The sequence below is a fragment of the Telopea speciosissima genome, chromosome 8 (genome assembly GCF_018873765.1).
Source record: "Telopea speciosissima isolate NSW1024214 ecotype Mountain lineage chromosome 8, Tspe_v1, whole genome shotgun sequence".
Lineage (NCBI taxonomy): Eukaryota > Viridiplantae > Streptophyta > Magnoliopsida > Proteales > Proteaceae > Telopea > Telopea speciosissima.
Genome location: NC_057923.1, coordinates 55,458,652 through 55,470,994, shown reverse-complemented (window position 1 = coordinate 55,470,994; position 12,343 = coordinate 55,458,652). Strand labels below are relative to the sequence as shown.

At 36.9% G+C, this 12,343-nt stretch overlaps 1 protein-coding gene across 2 annotated transcripts; it reads left to right on the top strand.

The window, feature by feature from the left end:
• The first annotated feature begins 7,433 nt into the window (after nucleotides 1-7,433).
• Nucleotides 7,434-10,773, top strand: LOC122671092 (CBL-interacting protein kinase 18-like). Of its 2 annotated transcripts, XM_043868189.1 has the most exons (3): nucleotides 7,434-7,565; nucleotides 8,777-10,461; nucleotides 10,505-10,773. In XM_043868189.1, the coding sequence occupies exon 2, from the start codon at nucleotides 9,112-9,114 to the stop codon at nucleotides 10,441-10,443; it is 1,332 nt and encodes a 443-aa protein (XP_043724124.1). In that variant the 5' UTR covers nucleotides 7,434-7,565; nucleotides 8,777-9,111; the 3' UTR covers nucleotides 10,444-10,461; nucleotides 10,505-10,773. The 2 variants fall into 2 exon arrangements, with proteins under 2 accessions (XP_043724124.1, XP_043724125.1); XM_043868190.1 differs by having other exon boundaries at nucleotides 8,777-10,773.
• Nucleotides 10,774-12,343: the final 1,570 nt, after the last annotated feature.

Below are 12,343 nucleotides of genomic sequence, written 5' to 3'. Positions count from 1 at the left end.
ACTTTTGAGTTTAATTAGACTGTTTTTTTTGGTAATAGTTTAATTAGACTGTTAGGTGGTGTAGGTGAAGGCTAAGTATATCAACTCATCAAAGTTCCATGAGTTAGTTAATGTATTATTCTCAACATTTCCTCTAAGGATGGTAATACTCATGGCACCTACGGTTTTGCTTTTGAGAGGTTTGTACACAAATGTAAACCTATAATATGGAGAGGCCTAATTGATATGTAATTGTTGAAAATGAAATCTATAACAATGCAAAAAAGAATGTAAATCATAAAAAAAAAATCACACAGTGCACATAAGGATTTATGCGGTTCGACAAGATTGTCTTTGTCCACGGTGAGATGAGATCTGTTTCACTATCATTGGAGAATAGGGTTACAGTTGTTCGTCATCACACATCTCTAAGATTACATTGCGGAGAAAGAACCCTCGCTATAAATGTATAGAGAAATCTTATACAAAAATTTTATCAAAATACCCCATATAGTCCTTACAAAATAATGATCCTTTGGAATCAACCCACTAATACAAGCAAAGGAATACAAGACATTATACCCCCAACAATAAGTCATTTGTGGTCCCAAAGTTAAGGGTGTCAATCGATTTGATTTCGAGAATTTGAAACGATTTCGGTTCAATTCAAGATGCATAAAGGATAAACAAAAATTGTATCATACCAAGAACATTGCCTTGGTTTTGAAACCAAAACGTACCAACTCGGTTCAATAAAATTTTTTTTTTTGGAGTGAAGAGAGTGAAGTGATATTACTAAAAAAATGGGGGAGAATGTGAAGATAGAGATTATAATAGGTAATTCGGTACGAGTTTATATGAAAATATGTAATTCGGTACCTACGAATGATTTCACTTTTGAAATCAAAACCGTACCAAATCAAATAAAATTATTTGTTGTAAAATCGAAAGTACCAATTCTTCTTCAGTTCCATGGTACAATTTTAACCGTCTATTTTGGTTTCGATATATGATTTTGGTTTCAAATTGACACCCTTAGGGCCGGAGTTAGTCAACAACAGTAGATAGTTCTTCTTGTTGGGTTTGGTGTTGTATTCTACAAAGTTGATGCATCATTATTGTATAGATACAAATATTTCATGTGGAATTTTCTTGGAGTTAACACTTTCACAAGGAACATTTTTACAAAATTACATAATACTTATATATGAGGATATTAGCTAGTCTCACTTGAGAAATATGTTTCTTTGACTTAATCAACCAATAAACCCAAATTCGGTTGGGATAAATTGGACCAATTAGCTAACCCAATATTAAATTAGTTCAATAAGAGACAAAATTACTAAATTAAGTTTAGTAACTTTTTATGTGGATCAGTGTAAAGGAATTTTTTTACCATCAAAGTAACTTCTTAAGTCATGTTCTCACAATGGTTCACTTGATCAAGAGAGTTCAGTCTCCTTCATCTCTATTGCTAGTGAAGACTGTTCTCATCTCACCCGTGGATGTAAACATCTTGATGAACCGCATATGTATCCTTGTATCGTAGTTGTGTAATTATTATTTTTTTTCCGTTAAACTGTGTTTTCTACACCTTGGGGATATTCGTTAGTTATCTTCTAGTTTCTCTATCTCTCTCTCATATTCTTAGGAAAGCAAATGTTATTACTCACTCCCTAGCTTGGATGACCTTATCTTTGGCTAGTAAGATGGATTGGCCCTTATCCACTCCTTGTTGATAGAAACTTGTAATCTTGATACCTTCTGTTCCACTAGCCCCCATTTGGATTAATGACAAGAAGTTCAGCTTTGTTAGCTAGTCATGTTTGCCACATGGAAGGTCCAATAATACCCAAATTGTAGTAACAATTGGCCCCCACAAACACTCTAGTTAAGGACAAAGTTTGAGTTTCAGTCAACCCCACTAACCATGAATAATAAAGCCACACAAAAAAATAAAAAATAAAATTAAGTCTTTGAATAAATATGTACTAATAAAAATATAAGAGAATCCACCTCCATGATTCAGGTTTGTTCTATTACATAATAAATATTATGTGGCAAAGAAAAATCTAGTTTTTAAAAAAAAAAAAAAAATCATTTTTTAAAACCGGATTGAATTGACAACTGAAGGAGAAAAGGAAACCGTTGTTTTGTTTAGTATTTCCCAATGTGTGGGTTTCCCATATTAAGAAACTATTTTCAAGGGCCATTGATTGGGTTTCAAAATTATTTTCTGAAACAAAAAATCTAATTTAAGAATACATTCCAAACGCAACCCTAATATGTGTTTGACAGCAGAAACAGTTGTTGAAAAAGCCAGCGTGTGTAAGTGTAACTGTAATCTGACCCGAAGCCCCATTTCTTTCTAGGCGTCTCTTGTGTGTTGTATTTTCATTTGTTTTCCCCAGCAGGTTTTGGTTGTCTAATCCAACACTAGACAACACGGTTTTGGGGTTTGCCATACTCATTTTGACTCACTAGATGACCAGGAAAAGAGGTTTACCCACGGCTAGTTTGATTCATTTTGTTTATGTTTAATGGACACACTTTAGTATATGGGCACTAGATTTGATCAATTTAATATATTATCATATCAATTTTGAAATTATTATCATATCAATCAAGTACCTAATATTTGATATTAGAGTTGAGTATCACGATATTAGAGTTGAACACCACATGATAGGTTGAGTCACGAAAAAAGTTACATAGAAAAAGACTATCTGAAATAAAATTAAAACCGTCAAAAAAATCTATCTCTAGTTAGGCAATGGCCATCTTCCAACCTAAGTATATAAGACAGATGTATCGATCAAATACCTAGCACATTCCCTCTCCAACACAAAAACAGGATATGTGGCAAATCAGAATTATCCAACCTCTGAATCGGGTCAGTCCAGACCTACCGCCCCCAAGTCACTACTACTCTCCCACTGTTTTCTGTGTGGGAGGTATAAAAGCAGGGCCCACCACGAAGAAATGATTTGTTCCACTAATCATGAGGTCACGACAAACATTGAGTGTAGGCAGACTGGCAGTGCTCACTGATGGCGAATCATGGATTAATGACAAGTGGATGGTGGTTGTAAGAGGGAACCTTAGAGAAGAGGGAGTGAATATTTTTGCTGTACACGTGAGACGTGAGACGTGAGACGTGAGACGTGAGACGTGAGACGTGACACGCGTTCTTTACTTGAGATCACGTGTTAGACTGTTTGTTAGGAGTTAAGGACTAACGAACTGTTGTGAGTTGACTAGAGGTGACTCTTCTTTTAGGCTCGAGCCAGCTCAAAGCCGGATTTATAAATTCATTAGCCACCAGAAAATTGGGAAGAAACAGATAGAATATGGGAGAGAGAGAGAGAGAGGTCATTTCCTGTTTGGGAGCGTAATCTACGCTGGCAGTGCCTTTGAAAAGGAATCATTTTAAGGATAGAAAAGTCATTTCCTAAGATAAAAGAAGAGAGATGGACACAAGGGAGCACGTTCCCGCTGTAATAAAAACCCATAACTGCTATTAATCTTTCATCACTAAGGTTGTGTTTGATATGCATTCTATGTCAATTTCACATTTTTGGATGATAAAAATAGTTATTTTTCTCGTCTGAGAATGCGAAATCGACCTACAATGAAAGGCAAGTAAATGCATACCAAACACAACCTAAATATATAATTAGATAATTTGTCTTAATTATAAGTGATGTCCCAATGAATGACTTGCTTCAGTCATGCAACATGGGTACCCTCTAGTATATATTAAAATGATTATTTTAAAACTTTCTAGTATATTCTTAAGATTTCTTTGCATAATATATTAGTTATTAAAATGATATTTCTTTTGAAAATACTAGATACATTATGTATGTTACACATACATACATGAATCTTTATACTTTAGGTATCATTAGGGATAATAATAAAATGGGTGAAAGGGGAGACCACTCCCCTCCTCCCCCATTCAATCCCTATTCCCTAATGTGGTTGGTTAGGTATGGTTCACTTAGGTGTTGGCCGGATCGAATACATTTTATTTATTTGGCTAGTGGTTCTTTTTAATTTTTTTTTCAATCTAACTAGGATAACTAGTGTTGGTTGCTGCTCAAACTCAAGTTATTTCCTTCTTGATTTCCCATATCCTATGTATGTACAAAGTGAGGCTTAAAAAATGGACTCATTACAAAAATGGGTGAGGACTCCCTATGACACCAATGTGGGGAGGAATCTGCATGTCACATCGACGAATAATTGTTTTAAAAAGATATCGTGAGTATAGGATCCATAATTCAAAGTAGGAGAGAAAAAAAAAAAAAAAAAAAAAAAAAATTTCATATGAGAGAGAAATTGAACTCCAACATTATGGGAACGTTTTTCCCAACCACAATATAGTCATTTTCCTATTGTTTTTGTCTTTGTTTTGTGATGATGATGTAAGGGCTCTTGGTGGAGGTTGTTTGCCTATTATGTGGTGAACTAATTACAACAATATAGTTAATAAGATAGAACCAACACTAAGGACAAAGAAGGTTGGATATGGTAGGTTAGCAATCAATATTCACAAAAAACACCTTTAGAACATTTTTCAACATGAATTATATAAATTTATGATGAAAGTTTTCCTTCATCTGAAAGAAAATTCCTTCTCCACAAGTGAAGTGAGCTTGTATTTAGACTCTACCCTACCTTTAGCTGTTCGACACTATTGATCTTCAAACTCGCTTCTAAATTTATTGTTGCAAGCAGGGATGAAGAAGAAAGGTTGGATGTGATAGGTTAACAAATAGCTAGCTCGAATGCTTTCAAACCAACATTTCAAAATGGTTACCATAAATTTATTGGGAGAGGGTTCTCTCAACAAGCTGCATAAAAAAACCCACATATGAAATGTGGCAAAATTGTATCATACATTGGAGGACAACGATGTATTTTACCCTAGCGATTCAAAAAACCTTTTTCCAAATTTATTATTACAACTAAGGACAAGGAAAGATGTTGGATGTACTAAGTTACAATTAGAGCAAAACATATAATAGAAGATCCATGTTGCTCGACTCCATGTGGTTGGAGGATTAACTTGTAGCTCAGTGGCAGGCCTCCACCCAATAGGAGTGGTGTAAGTCCAGGGATCACTATCGACTCCGAGTCCTACCCCCAACTTCTTGACTATAGTAGTAGTAATTATAGGTACTTATCAATAAGTGGGCCTGGTGGGTCTCTTGTTTGGCCCCTTCCACTCATGGGTCCCTCTCTGGCTCCAGTATGGGCCTTGCACAAACAAAAACCTCCATGCGATAGGGATAAAAGATTTGCAATTTTTGGTATCAATATGATAACCACAATAAAAGTTGTGGTTTCCTCTGCATAATTTCTTAGGGCCATCCACCTGAGGTTTACTAGGGCCCAGAAGCTCCCGATTCATGCGTGGTGTGGGTTGACTTGTACGAACCCAGGGGGGATTTAGTCGACCTAAAGTCGGATACCCCTCCTGTCTCCAAAAAAAAAATATAAAAATCAATCACATAGTGGATGCATTTAATAAAATAATAATAATAAAAAATAAATAATGAATGTATTTTTGGTAAATAACTAATGGATGTATAAGTGGCTCTCAATATGTGGTTGGTGGCAAGGGTGGGCCCATTAGGTGGTGGAGATTCCAATAATGCATCTACTGTGCACATCAATCTTCAATGCGACAAAACTAAATAAGTTGTATTGAATAAAAGGAAAAGGTTTGGTGTATAACCGTGCATCATGCACGGTTACACAACAACCATGGATTGGGATGATAGATGACCGAAATAAATTAAAAAAAAAAAAAACCCTTATGTGACGCATTCTAATTCTTTTCTTCTTATGTATACATGAAATCACTGAAGGAAAATAAGTTTCAAAACATATTTGGTATTTGTTATTTATTTATTTATTTATTTTTATTTTCTCAGGTACATGATTTGAACCATTGATTTCTCCCATGTTGCTTTTGTAAAATAATATAGTGGGAGCTATTACATCCCTTTTTGTTTATGAAAGAAAATAGAGTGTGGCTCATATTGTATGATGGGAAATATTTGATTTTTATTATTTTTAATCTCTCACATGATTTGAACCATTGATTTCTCCGATGTTATTATAAAGTAATGTATGGGAGCTATTTAGTCTCTCGTTGTTATAAAGGGGTAAAACAATTATAAAAAAAAACTCATTTTTTTTAAAGAAAGATAATGGCATATTTGTCTGATATGACCAATTTGTACCTGCATCAATATCGTATCGGTTTTTTGGAGATGATAGATACCATGCAATAAACCATGATACAAAATCAGGCTCCTGAACAGAAAACTCTCCCTTTAAAACCAACACAATAAATAAGGACGTTTTAGTAAATGCCAACGAAGATGATTCGGGCCTTTACCCTAGGATCTCTCTTTGTCTCCTCAGCATAGTTTGAGAAATAGTATCAGATCGATCGATTCGTATCAGTATCGGGGGAGATGAATACCGATTCCTAACCAATCCCAGACCAAGGGTAACAATGTAAAAAAAAATCCGATTTTTAAGGAAAAGAAGTGTTAATCTGTCCGATACAAACCAATCCATATTGATATCAGATTGGTAAATGAGACCGATTCCAATTCCGACACCGATTACTAAAACCCCACTCCTTAGGCGGTATTATAGATCAGAAGTCAAAACTCGAAACCTCCACACACTTGGGTCTCAGGGATCTTTATCCCCTGCAATTCTTTGCACGGTCCAATTCCCTTAGTGCCCCTAACAAGGGGGGCATAATGACCATTCCACCCCTACCCTGGGTGGGATCCACCCCACTCTTATTACAGGCACTAGTGAATTGGATCGAGCAGAGAATTGCAGTAGATAATTTTTTCCGGATCGGGGTGCATGCATCAAGTGTCTCAGAGCTCCCTCGCTACAGCATGGAATTATAATGTAGTAGAACGTGGAAAATCATTTGATTAGAATCTTTATGTGGGATTAGAAACAAGGAGAAAAGGGATAATCCCGATTTGAATATGTGATGTGATCGTAGGGCCACAGTCTATTCTAAACAAAAAACTCCAATCCAATGGTCTAAACCATTCAAGCGAATGATGGTTTCTGTGAAGTTCAAAGTAACCGGCTGAAAAGGTTTCCAAGACATAAATAAAGAAAGAAAAGAACGGGCAGAAGAAAAAGCATGATTACTGAAAACTGGCTGTACCGGTATAGGTTTTGTTTTTTTCTTTTAAATGCTTTGGTTTTTAAGCCTTGTGTAGTTGTGCAGGGACGGGACGGCATTATGTGCCGGTCGGCCCGCTCTAGGGCTTTCGCTCTTAGAATATTCCTTCTGTAGTTTTTAATACATTTATTCCATTAAAAAAATTAAATTCAACGATAAATAGAAAAAGCCAACAAAGGGATTAGGGATCCGTTGGTGGTGTTATCTGTTATCTACCCTTCTTCTCTGGTTCGTTCTCTGCAGCCGTTTTCCGTCTACGCGTTTTGATTCTCCAATTCCTTGTTCAGAGGTTTTGGATCTGTTCGAATTCCTTCATATCGATCTTCTTTCTTCCAGTCTAAAAAAGGTATTAAGCTCCGTGGTTTCGGTGATTTGAATCTTTTCGAATTTTGGATGGATGGATACACATGATTGCTTTTTACGTTCTTATGTTCTGGTTTTAGGGTTTTGCTTCATATTATGTCGTTTTTCCCTTTTCATTTCCTTTGATCTGGTTGGTTTCCCAGAGCTTTCTATTGCTATATATGGTTCTTCTATAGAATGAACGAATTAATTCGCTTTTCTTGGTCAGGCAACTATTCTTTTTTTCTTTTCTTTATGATATCGATCAATTTTGATACTCTGTCTTTGTTCTGTGGGCAAATGTTTTTTCTTATTTTTTTGGATGGTATCATGGGAGTAGATCCATCAGATCGTTTATTAGTTGCTAAAAGCTCCAATTTTTTTTTGCCTGAATTATTGTTTTTATTTCTGAACTAAATTCTGCATTTTTGGAATATTGGGTTTGTTTGATTTGCGTTTGGTTTTTCTTTCTCTTTCGTTCATCAGCATGAGAATGTTGGTGATTTTCTCCTGCAACTATTTTCCTCCTGTTGTTTTATTCTTCTGTTTTCTCATCTTTCCTTGTTTGTCCATATTGTTTCATGAATGTGTTTCTTGTTCTTAGATGAAAGATTAGTTTTCGTAGAGCCAAATCATGAAATTTTCTTATCTTAATTTAGAATAACAAATATACCACATAACCTTTATTTTGTTTCTCTCCACAATGATTATATTCTTGATTTGTGGGAAACTGCCAATGTTAATTGTTTTTGTGTGGTCATAAATACATACATTCTAATGCTCTAGCTTATTTGCTATGTATTTGATTCTGTAATTTAGATTATTCAGTAGATTCTGACCTTGGGATGTTATTGTATTTCTTTCATTCTTTTTTCTTTCCCATATAAAAAAGTTTCTTCATTGCTTTGTGCTTACAATATTTTTTATTTTTAGTTTTGATTTTACATTTGTAAACGGGAAGCAGCCTCTCCGCAAAGCGGGGGTTAAGGCTGCATACATTATGACCCTCCCAGACTCGAAGTGGCAGGAGCCTTGTGCACTGGGTATACTCTTTTTTAATTTTACACTTGTAAACATGAAGAATGACTTTCAATTCTTCATTCAGGCCCATGTTTTTGCTAAGTTGAAACCTTGACCATCTATTGCTGTTCTTATGTGGTTATAATACTAGTCAGCTGAAGATCAAATTTTAACTTTTTTTTATTTTCTTTGCAGCACCACTCTACTTGAAAGAAAAATACCTGGGAATGCTGAAAGATGTGCTTGAGCGTCAAGAATTCCTTCTGTGAGGTCAATGAGCCTGCGGCTCTACTTGAGTACCCCTCATTCATCCTCGATGAAATTCAAAATATAACTCACTTCTGTTCCCAGGTCCGTGCTCAATTGTGCAATGGGGCTACAAGCCATAGAAAGCTTGGTGTTTTTAAACATGACAATTGTGAAGATGGTTGAGCTTCTTTGCTCCTAGTAACTCCTGCTTTGTGTCTAACTGTGTATATTGTGTAAGCGGGAGGGTATAACTTATTACGTTGTAGGGTTTGTATTTTGGGATGGAAAATAAAGGGAGTGTGTTGTTACAAAGGTATGAATTAGGGAGATTATTGGGGCAAGGCACCTTTGCTAAGGTCTATCATGCAAGAAGCCTTAAAACTGGCGAGAGTGTGGCCATTAAGGTAACTGATAAAGAGAAAGTTTTGAAGGTTGGGCTGGTTGACCAGGTCAAGCGAGAGATATCTGTAATGAGATTGGTTAGACACCCAAACATTGTGCAGCTTTATGAGGTTATGGCTAGCAAAACCAAGATTTACTTCGTCATGGAATATGCCAAAGGTGGTGAGCTCTTCAACAAGGTTGCCAAGGGTAAACTCAAGGAAGATGTTGCAAGGAAGTATTTTCAACAGCTGATTAGTGCCGTGGAATTTTGCCACAGCAGAGGTGTTTATCACCGGGATTTGAAACCTGAAAATCTACTTCTCGATGAGAATGGAAATCTGAAGGTTTCAGATTTTGGGTTGAGTGCCCTTGCTGATTCCAAGCGCCAAGATGGATTGCTCCACACGGCTTGTGGGACGCCTGCTTATGTTGCTCCAGAAGTAATCAATAGAAAAGGGTATGATGGATCTAAAGCTGACATTTGGTCTTGTGGAGTGATCTTATATGTTCTGCTGGCTGGTTTTCTTCCTTTCCATGATTCAAATTTGATGGAGATGTATAGAAAGATTGGAAAAGGAGAGTTTAGATGCCCCAATTGGTTTCCTACAGAAGTACGCAGGCTTATGTCTAAGATTTTGGATCCAAACCCAAATACTAGGATTTCCATTGCAAAGATTAAGGAAACTTCTTGGTTCAAAAAGGGTTTGGAATCCATATCAACTACTGAAAGAGAAATTAAGGAACTGGCTCCTATGGACGTGGAAGCAGCTTTCAACCCTTTTGAGAATAGCAGTGCTGCTGCTGAGCCAAAGCAAGAGCTGGTCAAACCTAATAATTTGAATGCTTTTGATATTATTTCTCTTTCAGCAGGGTTTGACCTCTCGGGTCTGTTTGATGAAAATACCCATAAGAGGGAAGCACGATTTACATCCATGCAGCCTGCCTCAACTATCATCTCTAAGCTGGAGGAAGTTGCTAGGTTGCTGAGATTAAAGGTGAAGAAGAAAAGTGGAGGGTTGTTGAAATTGGAGGGATCAAAGGAAGGGGGGAAAGATGTTCTTTCGATTGATGCAGAGATTTTCGAGGTCACTCCATCTTTCCATTTGGTGGAGCTAAAGAAGACTAGTGGAGATACGCCGGACTATCAGAAGATACTAAGACAGGATATAAAGCCAGCTCTTGATGACATTGTTTTGGCTTGGCAATGTGATCCTCAGCAGCAACAATAACAACAGCAGCTGACATCTTGCTTTAGTGGCCATTTTTTAGCTTCGTCTTCCCAAAGACATCTGTTTTTGGATTTGACAAGGTGCTGTGAAGGAGTGGGAGCAGCAACAGTTGCAGCAGCATTTTTCGGGACTTTTTACCTTGGCTTCCTAATTTGGAGAAGAATCATCTCTTTGTTAGTTGTGCCTCACTATAATCTGTTCATCCATTTTATTGGTACCTTTTCGTATGTCTGTTACTTGGTTTTTATTTTTGGTAAGTGGTGGTGTTTTTTAACCATGTTGACTATATTGAATTAGTAGCATCTATGTGAACTTTGTGAGCTTGTTTCAGTTTTTTTTTTCTTTTAAAGATCCATGGTATTGCATTTTGTATAGTATGATATTACCTTTCTTTAAATCCTATTGTGCTTATCTTCCAGAAGGTTCATTTATATTCTGCCTTGGTTGGTATTAAAATGTTGGGGAGGTTCTATACAATACCAAACACTCATTTTACTAGTTGTAGGGTTCATCTTTTTGTTCATCATAGGAGGACTCGTTGGAATAATATAAAAGTTCTCGCATATAGACTTGGATTATGCGACAGAACCCTGAAGTATGGATCCCTATCAGATGCTGTTTATATCTTTTAAGAACTCTGGATACAGCTTCAGTTTGATTTATAAGAACTGTAGGACCAGTCTGAAGCACGAGCGCCCTGGCAAGCAAATGAGGAAAAAGTCCCGGCAGGGAAAGAGGAGGAAAAGGGGGAGGGAGACAGGTGAAGCTACTGAATCCGCCATATTAATGTTGGGGCGCTGTTCTCTGTGCCATAGCGCAGGCTGCACCCAGACACATGGGGGTGGGCCACAATGACCACCCTGCCCAGGCTGTCCATGTGTCTGGGCGCAGCCTGTGCTGCTGCACAGAGAACATTCTCACATTAATGTTTTAGCTTGTCAAGTCTTCTATCTGAGCCACTCTGGCCAAGCTTCTTGGGTCATAACGTGTTCTGTTGGATTCGGGGGACTTTATGTATTTTCTTGTGTTGACAGCGAGTCCATGAGCAAATCAGCCCTGTATCCTGCTTTTGCTAGTCTTTTCGGTCTCTGTTAATGATGAATTTTTTTTATACATCATTAGAATAAGATGAGAAAATCTATCTTAGAAAATAACAGGGATTATAATAAGAGAGTAAGAAGAGAAAACTCTTACACTTTGTTTGCAGGGGTGGGAAAGTGAGGCCATTTTTTGCCGGTCCCATTAAGTTGGGATAAGGTTGAGATTGTTGTTGTTGAAAGTGACGTCAATTTTTTTAGTGAACTGTATTTTCTATGGCCATTTAGGGTATCTTTGGTATAGTTTTTATTTTTTATTTTTATCTATGTAACAAAAATCATTAATGGAAACCATTTTTTGTCAAAACATAAAAATCGTTCAGTAACCACTACACAGAATAAACTGTAGACAAAGAAATATGTTTGGTATACCTATGTGAATAATAGTTTTTTGAAGTGGGTAGGTGGAGAGATGCCACATTTACCCATCTTTCTTCTCAAAGCATAAACTTAGAACCGAGTTGTAGCAATCTTCGCTGACTGCTGCACACCTATGCCTGTGCTACCATACTCCGAACCTGTTTATGGATCACTCTCTCCTCTTTCCTCATCCATAACAGGCCTCCAATTTGGTGGAACAGAACCTGGATCCGTTATAACGACAGAAAAGTAGCTCCATAGAAGCATTGCCTACCGCAGAGCCAAGAGAACTCCTTAAAACCCTTATGTGGATCATTAAAGACAAAATAAGATCATTATAGAGCCAAGACCACACAAGGCTGTACAGAACTTGAACACATTCCAAGCCATTACAGCTCCGGATCTGTGCATACCGAACACGAACCCAACTAGTTCTTCTTTCT

Bases quoted from the DNA above. Each gene is read 5' to 3' on its own strand.
- LOC122671092 (XM_043868189.1), top strand. From the start codon at position 9,112: ATGGAAAATAAAGGGAGTGTGTTGTTACAAAGGTATGAATTAGGGAGA.